This window comes from Sus scrofa, chromosome X (assembly GCF_054392235.1).
Source record: "Sus scrofa isolate SSC_HxYL_T2T_F1_AM1 chromosome X, Sscrofa_HxYL_maternal_Yorkshire_Landrace_v2.0, whole genome shotgun sequence".
NCBI lineage: Eukaryota > Metazoa > Chordata > Mammalia > Artiodactyla > Suidae > Sus > Sus scrofa.
In genome coordinates this window covers 18,914,860-18,931,509 of record NC_139401.1, presented here as the reverse complement: position 1 = coordinate 18,931,509, position 16,650 = coordinate 18,914,860, and the positions used below count along the sequence as shown (strand labels likewise).

At 56.7% G+C, this 16,650-nt stretch overlaps 1 protein-coding gene and 1 long non-coding RNA gene across 20 annotated transcripts in view; one reads left to right on the top strand and one right to left on the bottom strand.

Moving 5' to 3' along the window:
• Nucleotides 1–11,623, top strand: part of PHKA2 (phosphorylase kinase regulatory subunit alpha 2) — an 82,414-nt gene extending 70,791 nt beyond the window's left edge. For 4 of the 18 annotated variants that reach the window (XM_085008626.1, XM_085008627.1, XM_085008625.1 and 1 more), the window contains 8 exons: nt 130–208; nt 312–441; nt 1,169–1,270; nt 2,753–2,871; nt 6,642–6,812; nt 8,427–8,480; nt 9,307–9,507; nt 10,005–11,623. In XM_085008626.1, coding sequence (XP_084864752.1) covers nt 130–208; nt 312–441; nt 1,169–1,270; nt 2,753–2,871; nt 6,642–6,812; nt 8,427–8,480; nt 9,307–9,507; nt 10,005–10,175 — 1,027 coding nt within the window. In that variant the 3' untranslated portion in view covers nt 10,176–11,623. Of the gene's footprint in view, nt 1–129; nt 209–311; nt 442–1,168; nt 1,271–2,752; nt 2,872–3,138; nt 3,685–4,856; nt 4,911–6,641; nt 6,813–8,426; nt 8,481–9,306; nt 9,508–10,004 lie in introns of those variants that run through there. The other 14 variants (XM_013985960.3, XM_085008617.1, XM_013985961.3 and 11 more) reach the window with 6 other exon arrangements.
• The window catches only part of LOC106506917 (uncharacterized), a 40,152-nt gene continuing 25,414 nt past the window's right edge, over nt 1,913–16,650 (bottom strand). For both annotated transcript variants that reach the window (XR_014835799.1, XR_002340853.2), the window contains one exon: nt 1,913–5,365. This is a non-coding gene — a long non-coding RNA (uncharacterized LOC106506917). The remainder of the gene's footprint in view (nt 5,366–16,650) is intronic.

Here is a 16,650-nt window from a genome sequence, read left to right as displayed (position 1 = left end):
TTCCGGAAGAGACGCCTTTTAAAGACACTGTCGCTCGAGGGCTCGCAGCAGGCAACCGAGGATCTTCCACGGAGGGCGGGCCAGGCGGCACACTCGTCGGCCTCTCTCACGGTGTTTGCTCCTTCCTAGGCCTCTTCCCCCAGAGGAGCTCACCAAACTCATCTATGAAGCCAGCGGGCAGGACATCAGCATCGCTGTCCTCACACAGGTCAGCTGGCCGTGGGAGGGCAGGGCCCAGGCTTTCTCGGAGCGGCGGGGGCTCTCCGCCCTCAGCCAGCCTCTGAAGCCCTGTCTCCGTGTCTGGCTGGCAGGAGATTGTGGTGTACCTGGCCATGTACGTCAGGGCGCAGCCCAGTCTCTTTGTGGAGATGCTCAGACTCCGGATCGGACTGATCATCCAGGTGATGGCCACGGAGCTGGCACGGAGCCTGAACTGTTCAGGTGCGACCTGCGCAGGCAGCTCCCACAGCTCCTGCACCCACCCACCCACCCACCCCCCAGGGGAGCCCCGCGCAAGTATTCCAGAACCAGGGCTTGTGAGCCTTTGGGTGTTGTGGCTTTACCAGCTTCTCTCCCTTAGATGTAACTTCTGCCCAACCATCCAGCAGAGGGGATTGAATTTCATACGCTAGGGAGAATGAGGCACCAGAATCTTTTGCTCTGCTCATGACATCTAAATTGCTTCTCTGCTAGGAAATCCTACCAACCTAAACATGTAAATCAACGCAAGATGCCTTCCAACATGGGGGATCGTTACAGTGTGAAAAATTATGCATCTGAGAGTTAAGGAAATACACTTTTTTTTTTTTTTTTTGGTCTTTTTAGGGCCCCACCCGCAGCATGTGCAAGTTCCCAAGCTGGGGGATGAATCGAGCTACAGCTGCCAGCCTGCGCCAGAGCCACAGCAAGGCCAGATCCTTAACCCACTGAGTGAGGCCAGGGGTGGAACCCGCATCCTCATGGATACTGGTCTGGTTCGTTACCGCTCAGCCACAACCGGAATTCCCAGAAAAATCAGCACCTGAAATAGCAGCATTTAGAATCACCAAGGACCAGTACCTTTCAGCCCCGCAGCAGTGGAGGTCAATCCTGAGCAGGGATTTTTGTGTCCCACCTGCCCCTGCCCCCAGCCCTGTGTCTGGGACACGTATAAGATGTTTGCTTTTAGGAGAAGAAGCTTCTGAAAGTTTGATGAACCTCAGCCCTTTTGATATGAAGAACCTCCTGCACCATATTTTAAGCGGGAAGGAGTTTGGTGTTGAAAGAAGCAGTAAGTAAATGCTTGTCCTAGCGCTGCGGGGAGGGGGGTGACAGATGTGTCTAGCGTCACCTGGAACCGCCCCGTTTCTATACAAATCAACACTGGTAATCGCGACCTAATCTTTGGGTTAAGGTTCCTGTTTCACTGAGATGGACAGCGTTCTAGGTTTAAGGCTGTGACCTTCGGGCTTCGTGACCCGTCATGGGCTGGCGGGGAGAGCCACTGTCACGTGTGGCAGGGCGTGCACCCCTCTGCACCCTGGCCTTCAGCCTCCCTCTTCTTGCAGTGGGTCCAGGCACTGTCCCTTGTGCTCAGGGGTTAGGAGCCGGTGAGGTGATCAGGGTGTCAGCATGGAAGGGCTGTCTCTTCCCATTCCCTGAGTGCCCTGCCTGGCATGGGCTGGTTCTCAGCCAACCCCCGTCACCCTCTGTGGCCCCGGAGCAGAGTCCTCTGCAGCCTCACAGCACCTTCTTGCTGAGTGAGTTTGCTTAGTCCCCGTCCTGCTCGCCCAAGTTTCTCTCTGTACCAGAACCCTGTTTGCGGTGCTAGGAAATATAATCGCCCAAGTCCTGGTGGAATTCTGCTCTCAAATGCTCTCTAATTATAATTGAAGTAATTATCATTTCTCCTCTTCATAATAAAGTGAAATGATTTGCAGACACATTTTGCGAATTTATTTCATCAAGCCCAAGAAATGCAGTGTGGGCTGTCATTCTTTTTATTTAATAAGAAGGACATTGGGTACTTCATATTTTTTCTCCGGAGTGGGTGCCAGCAGGCAAACAAAGCCAGCGTTGTGCAATCAGATGTGTTTTGGTGTTTTTCTCCTTTCCTGAAGGAGGAATGCTCAAGATCCTTTTCCAAAAGTAATTTTCAGTTCTTTCAAATGCACAATCCTTGAAACGTAGATATACAAGATAAATATTTAATGTATTCTGCTCATCAAACTAATATTCATGGCTTGACAGATAATTACTAAAAAATTATTAGAGATAAAGCTGTAGAAGCTTATGAAACTAGGAGCAGAGTAATGTCACTGGAAATCATAAATATGTCTCATTGCAAGCAAGCTAAGAAGAGGGCCTGTCATTTTGTGTATCATATCAGTTGTTAATTGTCCTTTGTAATGTTGAATTTTTATAAATCAGGAAACCCAAAGAGTCTTAAATTGTTATTAAATCCTGTGGTGTCTTTGGTTTGAGGCATGTCCAAACCATTGAAAGGTTTTCTGGCCACCTCATTGTTTTCCGCATGCTGCCTAAGCCATGTCTCGGTCATCCGTTTACTCCGGTGCCTACCGAGCCCGTGCCGTGTAGCAGGCACTGCTCCAGGGCTGGGAACAGAGCGCGGGCCCAGGCAGACGCGGCCTCCGCTCAGGGGGCGACTCGTCGAGTGGGCTCGACAGCCGCGCTGAAAGCAAGCACGCGCAGGCGTCGCTCTCAGGAGCGGCACCGGGGAGCTGCTAAGAACCACGTGTGTGTTTCCTTCCAGTGCGACCCATCCACTCCTCCACGTCCAGCCCTGCCATCTCCATCCACGAGGTGGGACACACGGGAGTCACCAAAACCGAGAGGAGTGGTATCAACAGGCTGAGGAGCGAGATGAAACAGGTGAGAGGAGCTCTCAGCAGCGGGGGAGGCCGTGCCCACAAAGAGGTGTTCTTCCTACCTGGGCTCGGCTCAGAAAGCCATAGAAACCCAGGGCGTGCAGGGTAAAGCCCGCTTCGTCAGGGATGTGAGGTCCCTTCTGTCCTGGAATCGGAACACACCCTGTGCCCAGATATCCCAGAGCCACTCACACGCTCCCACACCCGCGCTCAGCCTCCCCGTTGCCGCGTGTCCTGGCCAACACCCTTCCCTGCGTTGGCCTCTTGCCAGGAGCCGCTCTTTCCAGAGGACCACGGCCCCTTAAATACAGAGTCCCGCAAGAGCTGACGGAATCATCTCTCTCTCACACGTGTCCTTCGGGTGAAATAGCAAGAGGACTCTAGAACTGGAATGGAATGCTCACGACACCTTTATTTTCCACCATCCACAGGTGTCGCTCCCTTTTGCTCACCTTTATTTACCTCGTGGTAAATTCCTTCTGAGCTGATCCCATAGGACCTCGGGCCTTCAGCCCTTCAGCCCTCACGTGCCGGGTCCTGTGCTGGGACCTGGTGGTGAACTACAATAGGAAATAGAGTTTGGGAGTTTCTTCTCCATCTCAAATGATGGCTCAGTAGATCGAGTCCATGAGACGCCAGTGGGTGACACCCTGCAGGTGGACCAGCACTTCCTCGGGTGATCTAGACGGTGACAGGAGGAGGAAGGCATCCTCGATTTGAAACTGGTTTTTGTTTATTTTCTGATGTATTTTTACTTTCAGATGGCTAGGCGAGTTAGTGCTGATGAACAGGTGAAACATCTTTGTCTTGTTTCCTCCTTTACTGTGCTTCGTGTTCTGTCTGGCTTGAATGTGGCAAGTGAGGCCGTGAGTAGAGACGCTGAGCACACAGAGAACAGGCCCATCAAACAGGCCGAGCGGACTGAGGGCGGAGGGGACGCCACAGGCTGTGACAGGCAGTCCTGAGGACAGGCAGAGTGCGGGACTCGAAAGCGGGAGAAACGACCTTGCCCTGTGCCTTTAAAAGAAATCCATTTCTCAAACTCTTGGGTTTTACAGGATACTCTGGGAAAGAGATGGTCTTGGGCTCTGCCTCAGCAGGAGTTTCTGTTCAGAAAACAGGAAATAAACAGGGACAAGTAAAATGCAGTCATTGATTATAGTGATAGAAAGAACACTGCTATTTCGTGTCCCCACACTGCCTGGGGAATTTAACCCTGGAAGGAGAAACCATGGAAAGCTACTGTTCTTGCATCGCACCCCGTGACATCCTTCCTCCCCCGCCCTCCACACAATTGGAGTCACGCTCCTCATGATTTTCTGTCTCCAGGACTGAGAGCGCGCAGAGGGATCGTGCACTGACACGCCGCTTCGGTGTTGGTCCAGGGAACGACGTTTGTGCGCTCTCGTTCCAGTTCGTGCCCTTTCCAAGTGAGGAACAGATTTTCCAAACATCTTCCTTTGCCAGCCACTCGGTGGCACCGTCCCTCTGGTTACCTACATTCCCATGGCAGCTGACTGTGGCTGAACATGGGTGGTTCCTTCTGTCGCCGCTGAAGGCCGTCCTTGCCTCTTCTGGGGACAGAGGGTGACTTTTCTTGGGTAGGTTTAGACGCAGGTGGCCGGTGCACGTTTTGTACCTGGCTGCTTACATCACGGAAGTCCTATTACTCTCTGTCCAGAATTAACATAAAAGATTAGCACTTCATGGCTTTGAATTTGGCCAGGAAGTTGTGTCCTAACCTGATGAGGCACCCTCCACACCCGACTGCACACGGGAACACTTCACACTCGGAGAGAGCACGTCCCAGCTTCTGCCTTGCACGGCGGCGGCGGGCTGTCTGCCTGGGGTGACGGAGGACTTCTGGCCGCCAGCATCCTCTGCATCTTCCTTCTGCGGTCCTTTTCCAGCTTCTTCCATGTTCCTTCTCTCTGCGTGCGTCTTCTGGTGTCACTGCACATGACTGAGGGGACTCTCTTTGTTTTGTAGCTCTTTTCTGTGAGCCAGGCAACGTCGAGCAGCGCACACTCCTCCAAGTCCGCGGTAAACCATGTTGCTACCTGTTGTCCTCCTCCCCGCTTCCCTCTCCTCTGTGGCATCTGAATCCTCGTGTTGCCCTTCTCGTGCCCCCGTCACACCCCTCACGCCTCAAGATGTGACCAGGTTTCCGTGTTTTCATTGGATGGTCGTTAGGAGGAGAGGCTAGAAGGACAGTGAGGCGTCGGGCAACGGCCCTTCCTTTTTCCATCTTGAGTTCTCTGCTTAGGCCTCTGGGCAGGGTGCGGGTGAGGAACATTCTTGTGATTCCCAGGAGCTTCTGGAACCCTCCAGGCACTGGTTCTGGGCCTTTCTCTAGAGGCACAGGGGTGAAGCACTGCCTGCACATGCTGATGAGCGTTTTGCACGCATGATGCCCTTGCTCGCTGCGAGGCCCCAGATGAGATGGGGACTAGGAAATGTTCCAATTGCAGAGGCGAGTCTGAATCTTCCTCTCGAAACTAGGAGGAGAAAACCAGCTGAGTCAGTGATGAGTGTGGCTGTAATTACTTTTATTTGTATCTAATTGTTGCCGTATTTAAATGGCAGTAATGAGCCCAATGGAATAACCCAGCCTAACAGCCCTTTCAAAATAAGATCCGCTGAAGTCGAAATGCGTGCTCAGAGAAGACCCCTGCCTCCTGGCCCGCTTGACATGTGGATTTCATTTTTAAACCTTTAAATTTCATGTTGCACATTGAGACGTGAAAGTGCCAGACAGGCCAGAGCAAAGGCGATGGGATGGTAAGGACGAAGGCCGAGGGGTGAGAATGCCTCCAGGGAAGAAGGCAGCCGTGAGCTGTGCGGCCCGGCCTCACCCCCGCGCTGACAGAGCCCTTTCCAGACCTGGGCTCAGGCCCCCACTCGGAGCCTCTCAGCTGCCTCCGCACTCGCGGGCGGCCCATGGCTCCTGAGGCAGGGGCAGAGCTCCTGGCGCTGCCCTCAGCAGAGGCCAGCACAAATCCGGCCTCGGCCGGGGCAGGTGGAAAGGTGATGCCCCCTCTGCTTCAGCCAAGGCCCCTGTCGCCCCACGTTAGGGTGAAGCACTGTGCCGAGAACAGGCAAAGTAGAAAGCCATCGAAAAGGTGGAAATACCATCACGTCTGAAGGCCCCGCTGCAAATGTGGGCTTCAGCCTCTCCTTTCTCCCCCGGAGCCTCCTCCGTCCTGTGTGTTACATTCTCTGGCAGCTGCACCACAGGGCAGTGACCGCTGCTCTCCATGGCACCGCAGAGTAAAGTGGGCACTGTGGTATTTGTCTCCCTGGACGGCAGCACCCGAGGGCGTCACCTGCTCCAAGGGCCCGCCGTCTCCCCAAGCCCTCCGGCATCAGTGCCTGCTGACCCCATGGCCAGGCGAGCTCCCAGGGTGTCCCGCACCTGCACTTGGGGTGCTCCCAGGCCATGGCCCACGGGGCCCCACCTGGGCCCCGCTGCTCAGATGAGGCCGAGCAGAGCTAGCAGCGGGTCAGAGACTGGAGCAGCTAGTGTTGAGTGGGGTCTCTACCCCCCCAGAGCCCACCCCCTCTGCTTGGCCTGTCCGGTCAGGGGCCTCTGATGCTGTACTACTTCTTGGGTGCTGGCAAGAGTGCACACCAGGAACTTAGCAACCAAACCATGCATGAAAGGTTAACCCAGCTGGTGGTGCTGACTAGTTCACCAAGCCACCGTCGGTGACCAGCACTCCTCCGGGATGCTGGCTGGGAGGCTCTGAGGGCCGCGCCCTGTCTGTTTTGCAGAGGTCCAGCACCCCGTCCTCACCCACGGGCACGTCGTCATCAGACTCAGGTGGGCATCACATTGGCTGGGGGGAGCGGCAGGGCCAGTGGCTGCGCAGGAGAAGGCTGGACGGGGCCATCAACAGGGTCCCCGTGGGATTCTACCAGAAGGTGTGGAAGATCCTTCAAAAGGTGAGCCTGGCCACCATGCCACAATCCATAGGCACCGGGGCTGGGAACACATGCTCCCAGGAAAATGCCCTGTCCTCCATAGTGTTCCTTACAAGACCTGGGGGCACCTATAGGTAGCAGGTGGCCGCAGATCCAGCACGCAGCCCCCAGGCTTAGGTAGCTCAGGGCCCCAAGCAGGGCTTCTCCCCCTCGGCACCATGGCCACGTGGGGCTGGGGAAGGCTCCCAGGGCTGGCCTGTGCGCTGTGGATGTTCAGAGCTATCCTTGGTCTCCACCCACTCGATGCCGGTAGCACGCCCTCCCCCAGCGTGAGAACCAGAATGTCTGCAGACGCTGCCAACTGTCACCTCAGTGGCAAATCACTCCTAGTTGAGAAGTTTTGGCTGGAACGCCAACAAGTTAGATGAAGTGTCCGCCCAGGGTGTGTGGGGCCACGTTTGACCTACTTTAGGAAGGTAGAAACGTCGGAAGATGGGCCAGAACCGGAGATGGCAGGCAAGGCTGTGGCTGAGCCACCAGAGCAAGGCCGCGCCCCTCGCTCCCTCCACCCGCCTTGCCTGCTTCCCGCGCCGGCCAGCTCTGCAGCATCCATGTGCCCCCCGGCCCTCCCCCGCCAGGGGGGCAGTCTGCCCCCGCCCACAGCGTCTATGCACACCAGGAACCACAGGCAGGACCGCTTTTTTTCCTCAGCTATTTTCGCTTGTTAGTTCATTTCCCAGTGGGAGAGGCGAGGAGAGAGGAGTCCTCCCCCAGCGCCCGCACTGCACCCCGTTCCCAGAGCCACCACCCAGGCCGTTATGTCTGCTCTGCAGGGGCCAAGGTCTGCCTCACAGAGTCCCGTCCTCACTGCTGAAGTCCCGTCCCCGCATGGGAGCAGGGCCTGCAGAGGCCTCCTGTCAGGGGGCACGAGCCTTTGCTGCCCCTCTGTCCTCTACCCACCGGGGACAGAGGCGAGGCAGCTGCTGTCGCCAGGTCATGGGGCGTAGAAGGCAGCCACTGAGACCGGAACCACCTGTTCCTAGAAACTCTGTCCCCTCTTCCTCGGGCCTCACACGCTCCCATCCAGGCTGCCACTGGCTCAAGACCAAGACACTTTTATTATGAACAAGCAGCATCTCGGGTGGAGCCGGCGCCTGATATTTATATCCACAGGCGTGCGTGTGCATGTCTGTGCATGTGCTCAAGTCTTTTGTGATTGGTGCTTATTATAGAAATGGCAAAAATAGATGCCTGCAAAGGCAGAGAAGTATCGCCTGGCCAGCAGCAGCCATGCCCGTCTTCCTTTATCTGGCACCAGAGGGGGCCTCTCAGCCGCCGGGGCCGGGCTGCCGAGGGAAGCTCGCAGCTTCCCCAGAGGAGGACCCGGCGGCTCCCTGGGGCGCTATTCGTGTGAGATCTCGCCGGTGCCTGCTGCTTCCCTAGAATCGTTCCATCGAAAACACAGCCTGTGGGCAGTGCGAACAAGCTCTCTAAAAATAACTCTCACAGTCTGGCGTGTTCCCGTCCTCGTGCAGGCTTCCAGGGCAGAGCGACTGGAGTGTGTGTGTGTGTGTGTGTGTGTGTGTGCACACTTTTAATCCTATTCTGGAATCTAAATGTGCGTTCTGCCTCCAGTGCCACGGTCTGTCCATCGACGGTTACGTGCTCCCATCCTCGACGACGCGAGAGGTAGGACGGAAAACCTCCCCACCGTGAGTCCTCACCAAGTGCCTTATTTCGTGACCTCTGACCACTCTCCCTCCTTTTAGGCTTGTTACATTCAGACAGGTATACATCCAGTCTTTCTCGACTTTTTAAGTTTGGCGAAGTTTCTTTCCCACATTGATTGATTAGCATCACTTTTTCTCCTTTTCCCCGGAAACAGCAGTTCTGGATTCTCCAGCTCTTTAGACTTGTCCCTAAAAACCTTCAGAGAAAAAGAATACTGCCGCCACACTCACTGGCCCCACTGCAGCTTCCTCTGACTTGGTGTCCACTGAAACTGTCATCTTCCCTGGTTTCTTTAGCCCTGTTCCTTCTTTGAAAAATTAATGTTTTAGTTTTTATTCCGCCCAGGGCACCATGCTCTCTGCCACAAGGAATAAGGAAGAGAGAGAAATAAGAAATGGTCCTTCCGCTGGAAGGCCCGGTCCGGTAGGACAGGGTTAAAATGCTAGGACAGGACTTGCCTTGGGGCGCAGTGGGTTAAGGATCCGGCGTTGTCCCTGCAGCGGCTCGGGTTGCTGCTGGGGCGCGGGTTTGATCTCTGGCCCAGGAACTTCCATGTACCATGGGCGCGGCAGAAGCAAAATACAAAACTAGGACGAGGCTGCCTGACCCCCAGGGCAGAGCATTTGGCTTCCTGCTCCAGAGGATTCCTGCCGGCAAAAGCAGGAAAGTGACCAGAAAGGAGGCAGGGTTGACGCTGAGCCCACTGGGGGCTGAGGACAGCGTGGGTGACAGGGCCATGCCTGTCCTTGGCTCACTCCCGAGCCCCTGCTGGTCCCTTTGGCAGATGACCCCGCAGGAGATCAAGTTCGCTGTCCACGTGGAGTCCGTGTTGAACCGAGTGCCGCAGCCCGAGTACCGGCAGCTGCTGGTGGAGGCCATCATGGTGCTGACGCTGCTTTCGGACACGGAGATGGGCAGCATCGGGGGCATCATCCACGTGGACCAGATCGTGCAGACGGCCAACCAGCTCTTCCAGCAGGACCAGGTGGGTGTGCCCGGGTCCGCTCCGCCGCCCCGAAGCCAAGCTGGGGACAGAGGCAGGGTCACCAGGTTGGCTGGCATTTATCTCTGTCGAGACGGGAGATTCTGTGTCCAATAGGAAAGAAAATCCTCAAAGAAAATGTCATCACAGATGGTGAAAAAATGTCAACCACTTGGTTAGAAAATGGCACCGTGGCCCCTGGGAAATCGAAAGGCCTGTTTCAGCACAGGTTTTAGTGCCAAAAGCAGCCTCGCTACATGTCTGGCCCCAGGTAAACCAACCATTTACGCTGCACCACAGACGAGCTAGGAAAAGCCATCCTCTCATCTCAGAGTCAGTGACTGGCTGCCACCTAGGGCAAGTGGGGATGCAGTGCCCGTAGCAGAGGCCAGCTCTCCTCCCTGGGCCGTGGGCCCTCCTCGTGTTCGAGCCGGAGTGCTCTACCAGGCTGCGAGCTCGAAGTCTGCTCATGCGTTGCCCCTGCCCTCTTCCTGCTGCAGGTGTCCATCGGAGCCACAGACACGCTGGAGAAGGACCAAGCCACGGGCATCTGCCACTTCTTTTACGACAGTGCTCCGAGTGGGGCTTATGGGACAATGACCTACCTAACAAAGGCGGTGGCGTCTCATTTGCAGGAATTGCTGCCCAATTCAGGCTGCCAGATGCAATAGGGCCTCCGTGCTCTGTCACTTGCCTCCTAGCCTTGGGGGAACTTTCTTTTGCTTGCAGAGATCCCCTGTGCTGTCACAAATGCATACCCCGTGATAAGCACGGGCACAGAGGAGATGGCAGTGACAGACCTGAAAGCAGTATATGTCCAAGCCACCGGAAGAGCCGCCGACTCCTGTGCCCCCTCAAGGAGCACCCTGGGATTGTCATCTACATTCGTTCCTCTGGAACGTTTGTCACAGCATCTGGTCTCCTGCAGTCTGAGGAGGAATTGGAAATTGGTCTCTTTTGAGTGCAGAGTGAAGTGAGAAGGCAGCTTAAATCGGCTCTCGCAGAGTTACCACACAGGTTTGACGAGCTAGTGACACATCTTCACGATGCAAAGATGCTTCCAGCAGCAGCACACCTTACGGCGGGGACCTCTTAACAGGATGCAGTCTGTCTGCGGACCAAACTCTACTACGCAGAACAACCCTTTCTGTGGAAATTAGGTTTTCCCGTGCCTTGCTTTCTTTCTTGGTCTCTTGTTTTATTGGCCTAGCTACCTTCGTGTGACACAATTCTCTCTAAGGTTTAGAAAACTGCTCCCAGTTAACTTTGGCTCTGGGTCTTCTAGGAATTTATCTTAGCTACCCATGAATTAGGGGTTTCTCCTGCCTTATGAAAAATCCACATCTTCCAGAGTCTTGCCCCCACCCCCCAAAAGCCAAGTCTTCTTAGAGCTGGACCAGCTGTTCCTTGGGGGCTGGCGTAGGCAGGGAGTCCCTCTGGAAGGCCTGTGCGTCTGGCCCCGCGTGGGGTGGCGGCCCAGCAGCACTTCCTCCATGTTCTGAGGGAGCCGCGAGGTGAGTTTCTCTCCAGGCGTCACCTTGTGGGGGACGGAGGAGTGGGGTGACAGGCTACAGGGAGAGGCGTTTGTGGGAATCATGGACTTGGAGAGAGTCACCTGGCGGCCTCGTGGCGAACTCGGGCTGGTTGAGGGTGAGGGCTTCGATTGGTGAGGATTCTGCCTCTGAAATGCAAACGTGGCCATTGGGTCTTGGCTCAGAGGATTGCGTGACGGTGGAGAAAGCCAAAGCTCGGGCTGCTTTGTGGGGACAGTGAGCTGCCCGGGGCCCCTCAGAGGCAAGATGCAGTCCTGAGTGGTTCCTGAAGCAGAGCAAAGGCCGGGGACGGTTCCTGCTAAAGAGCCTCTCTTCAGTCTAAGCCCGACCCTCTGGAGTTGCCCTGGGGATAAGTCTGGAAGACCGCTCTCAGGCGGTCCCGGCTCTTTGGAGTGCAGGCACCGTTTCCATGGGACTCGGATGCCTTGGTTTCCTGGTTCTTTGAATCCTCGCCATGTTCCTTACTGAGGGACGGAGGACTTAGGTAGAGGCCCTGAGGTCTGGCAGCTTCTGCTCCAGCGCGCTCCGCATCCCTTTCCCTTCCTATTAAACGTGGTTATAGCAAACCTTTCTCCTCCGATTACTAGATCCTTCCTTCATCAGCATGTGCGGGACACCCTTGGTGCCAGGCCTGGGAACACAAAGATGCAGGAGCTGGGGGGGCCCGGCGCTCCAGGGCCTCGCCCGTTGGAGGAAGGCCGGCGTGCGCCAGGAGCAGACTTCCAGGCCCCCCAGAGCCCTGGTGGCCATGCAGCAGAGCCCAGAGATGGTGTGGGGGGCCTGGCGCCAGGCCCCCCGAACTCCCGCCGGGCCCCCAGCCTTCCTGTTTGGGCCCCCTCTTGCCTTGGAAGCCTCTTTGCTCCCATTCGCCACAGCCACGCACTTTCCGCAGCCGCGTTTTCTCAGCCTTTATTTTTGCTGTCTTGAAGACGTGCTTGACATAAACAAGACTCGTCCGGTGGGTCATTTCCAACACAGATAACGGAAGCCAGATCGGCGCCACGAAGGCCCGGCTGCTGCTGGGGCGAAGGCGCGGGAAGAGCGGGAGCCCGGCCCCCGCCAGCCAGGTGCCGATTTGGAACCATCGCCTGCCCCTGGATGACGTGCAAAGCCGCAGATGCTGTGCTTGGGCTCAGCAGCCGAGCCCGGCCGGGAGAAGAGCCATAATAAGCGATTCCACTGAGCCTTCGATTCACTCTTTTGAAACCTCTTTCAAATGAAATCCTGAAATAGTACTGCATTTCCACAGGCATCAAGCTGTCAGCTTCAAAGAAGAGCAGGCTTCTGAGGTTTGATCCCTTTCATGAACAGCTGAGGCCCACGCGCCGCCGCCGCCACGAAGAGGAGCAGATGTTGGAGGGGGATGGGAGAGGCCTGTCCCGCCACCATCCTGGCCTCGGTGGAGGGGCCGAGGTTTCCCCCCCAGGAGCTGCTGGCCTTGGCTCTGGGCGGGCAGCTAGCGGGCCACCCCCGGCACCGCAGTGGCCCTGGTCGAGGGGTGGGCCAGGGGAGCCTAGAGGCCAGCTTTGACCTTCACCAGAGTGGGGAGGGAGCAGGTTGTCTGTCTCGGGACCAGGAACAAACATTTCTTGTCATGTCCACAGCCAACCGCCCCCCCCCCCACCCCGGCCCAGGCCTGACCCAGGGGGCCCAGCAGCACAGAGGGCTTCGTCTCCACGTCAGCAGGATGAGCCTTCCATCCCGGCGCCAACACCAGCAGCTCCGGGACCTGGGCCATTACTCAGCCTCTGTGGGTCTGAGTTTGCCCATCTGTCAGACGTGCAAGCGGCCCACAGACTGGCATGGGACTGAGCGCCAGGGAATCACGGGAGCCCCTTGGCTCCCCCGCCCCTGGCAGTTGGAGGCCCAGGGCTTCCAGGTCACTGGAAGCCAAACCTGCCCGGTGCAGCCCTGCCAGGCTGGGGCGCGGGCGTCTCCCCGGCAGACCTCAGGGCGGGAGGTCAGTGAGAGCTCCCGCAGCGCTCCTGAGGCCCAGCCAACGGGAGAGAGATCATTACGCAATAGCTGCCTGGCTGGGGAGGGTGTAAAGGCTCCTGATGTAAAAAAAGAAAGAAAAACGACCAGAAGATCAGGAGGAAAGAGAAACAGTTTGTCAGTTGATTGATGCCATTTATTTCTGGACAAGAAGACAGAAGGCTCGGCCTCGCTTGATGTAAATTACAGCAGACCGTCTCTCAGTTCTATTGACTGGGCACAGGTCTGGCGAACCGCTTTTGTCTTCCCTGCTTCCTCGTTGTCAGAGGGACAAAAAGCCTCCCACCCCCTCCCTTGGCGCCATTATCTTTCAAGGTGACTCTGACGCTTTTCAAGTCCCTGCCATCTGTTCTGTATAGCTCTGCATTTTGTCTGTTCCCAGAATGACTTCTGTTCTCCCCAACCTGGCCATTGATAGCCCTGCTCATGAGGGGCAAGTAAAGCCACCCTGCCACCTTCTTAGAGCCCAGTGTCCCCTTGTCCTCAGAGCCATTTAGGAAAAGCCAGGTCCTTAAGTTACCAAGAGTTCTCTGAGGAACAAGATGACCGGAAAGCAAGAGAGAGCGCTGCACAGCACTCGCTGGTTGGAAAGGACAAATCCCATCGGAAAAACAACTCTGTGTGTTTTTAAGGAACATAGGTGCAACTCTGGCAAATATGCCTTCTCCTTAGAAGGTCTGTAATCATCAGAACCAGGGACCTCTGAAGTCACACGATTCACCCCTCGGCCTTGTTGCAATATGTCAACTGTTTTGAGACATGAATTGCTCACGCAAGTGTTTCCTGTGGGCCTGTTCCTGGCCAGGCATTGCTAGGCCCGCAGAACGTGGACCCGGGCGGCCGGGATGAAGAAACGCCGTCTCGCCTGGGAAGACCTCAAGGGAGGCCCGTTGTCCAGCCTCCTGTGGAAGCAGTCCTAGCACTGGTCCACCAGGACAGCCACGTCTCGAACCCCGATCCTGAGTGGCTTTGGACCATCTCTTAGCAGGGGGGCTACCAGATGCTTCTGCCTCTGGCTGGTGGGCTGAGGAGCCAGGCTTTGTAAAGGGTGTGGTTTCAAGCTGTCCGATCAGCACCAAGAGGCCTCGAAACGAGGCCCAGGGCAACAGGTGCACCTTCCATTTTTCCATTTTCAAAGACCTTTCCAGATACAAACCCAGGGTAGACCTGCCAGGGAGAATTGACAGTACCCGGCTCTGTTCTCTCATCGCCTCCGTGTCACCTTTCAGCTCTGGGCCGGGATTAGCTGTGAATCACAGACCGCAACTCTAGCTGGGTGGCAAACGCGTTTCTTCTGGGATAGCGGATGACTCGCATCATCACCAGACCTGGTGGCTCCTCGGCCAAGAACAAGGCCCCATGTCACCCCTGGGCTCACACCCTGGGGCTTACACCACAGATGCCCCCAGCGCTGACCAATGTCACTAGGACCATGACCACTGCTCTTTCAGAGGCTACACACAGAGACTGCCACCTGTCACCAGGGTAGGTCTCACACACCGGCTAGATGTCAAGTCAGATTCCGGCCGGTGTGTGGCAGCAGCGGCGGGGTTGCCAGCTGAGAGGGAGGTTGGAAAAGCCAGTATCTGAGAGTCCTTAAATGGAGGTGGGACCAGCTTCAGAATTTGGGGGACCCCACCAGACCCAGGAAGGGGGTTCAGATGCTGAGCATCCAAAATGAAGTGTCCACTACATCCAGGGCCCTTGGCTTGTATTCCTCTGTCCAGGAAGACCCACATGCTCCCCCGGGTCTGCCCTTGGGCTGGGGGGCTTGTGCAGCCAGAGTCCAGAGGGTGTGCACGGCCCCCTCTGGGCTGTCATAGGAACACCCCTGCCAACAGAGAGAAGCGAAGTCCAAGTGGCTGGGTCGCCGCTACCCAGCAGACCACCTCCCACCACTCAGCTTCCAAGGAGCTGTCGCCAAGCTCCTGGCACACCAGCCCAAACAGCCGTGGAGCCCAAGTGACAGCTCAGCTTGACTGGGACAAGACGCAAATGATTGTCACATCTTTCCTTCTAAGTCTTTAGCCGGCTGGGGAGGGTTAAAAATAAAGAGTGGGGAGTTTCCATTGTGGCGCAAAAGAAAAGAATCCGACCAGGAACCATGAGGTGGCAGGTTCGATCCCTGGCCTTGCTCATGGTGTAGGTTTCAGACGCAGCTTAGATCCTGCATTGCTGTGGCTGTGGTGTAGGCCAGTGGCTACAGCTCCGATTGGACCCTTAGCCTGGGAACCTCCATATGCCGTGGGTGTGGTCCTGAAAAGCCAATAAAATAAAGAGTGGAAACTGATTTGGGGTGGAAGCCTCTCCTGACAGTGTGACTAAATTCCCCCGGCTGTCACCCCGCATCCATCCCCGGGTTCTCACGGCATCTGAGCTACTCTCCCTGGGGCTCAAGGGAGCCCGGCCGGCCATGGGAGTGAGCGGGCCTCTGGCGCTGCCTCCCTCCGCGCAGTGCTCTCCCCTCACTCACCACCGCCTCCAAAGTCGCCCAGGCGGCTCCCTGTGCCCGAGACGAAGCCCAGCTCAGCGGCCCAGAGCACCGGCGCCTGAGCCAGCCCCAGCGGCCGGAGAAGTCTCCGGGCTTTTCCTTCCCCCGAGCAGCAAGCTAGCTAACGGGTGCGACGGTGACCACACACTCCCCACCCGATTCTGGCCCTGGTCCCCAGAGCGAGCCAGACTGAGATGCCTTTTGTGCTGTCAGCGGGGCCGCAGAGGCCCCCGCCTGGGAGGGGCAGGGGCCAAAGGCAGTGGGTCCGCAGGGGAGAGGGGTCAGATCAGAGCCCAGGGCGGAGAAGCCAGCGGAGGCTCTGCAGAGTCAACTCGCCGCTCCTCCCGGCACTGCCCTCGCTTGCTCAACAAGGCAGGAGGAAGAAGCGCCCCCGCCACTGGTCCAGGATGAATAAAATACACGTACATTCCGCCTGCAAAACTTTTACAGGGCGAGAGCTTCTCAAGAATGTCACCTATCAGTAGTGACCACGCCCGCAGCTGTCCAAACGCTGCGGCCTCTCCTGGCCCAGACATCAACACATGAGCAATTTAGAAGTGTGCTTGCGGGGGCGGGGGGGGGGGCAAAATTTGGACAAGATGAAAACAAAGGGGGAGGGAGGCTTGGAGAGGAAGCCCCCTGTAAGGCAGGATTTCATCAGAGACCTGGAAGTGAGCACCTGAACTTGCCAGGCCAAGGGCACGGCCAGGGCACAGGCCCCGGGGCAGGAATGCATAGAGCATGTTTTTGGAACAGGAAGGACCCAGAGGGTGCAGGGTGGCACCCTCAGGGAGAGGAGTGGAGACTTTGGCTTTTGCCTCAAGTCACTGGAGGGTCGGGGACAGGGAATGGCTCAGTTATCACCAGCCCTTCTGCAGGCCGGCAGGGAAGAGGGGAGAAGGGCTTCCTTCTGCAGCAGCTCTGGAGGGACCGTCTGTGGGAGAGCAGAGTGGCAAGTGCCCAAGGCGACTGGAGCACCTCCCACCCCTCTTGAGAAGCAGACAAGGTCCTGGAGCTGGAAAATGGCAGGCGATCGAGTGCATGACAAACTATTCCTGTCCCCTTCCTCAAGCCTCCTCCCCTGTACGGGCAGTCCTTAGACTATTG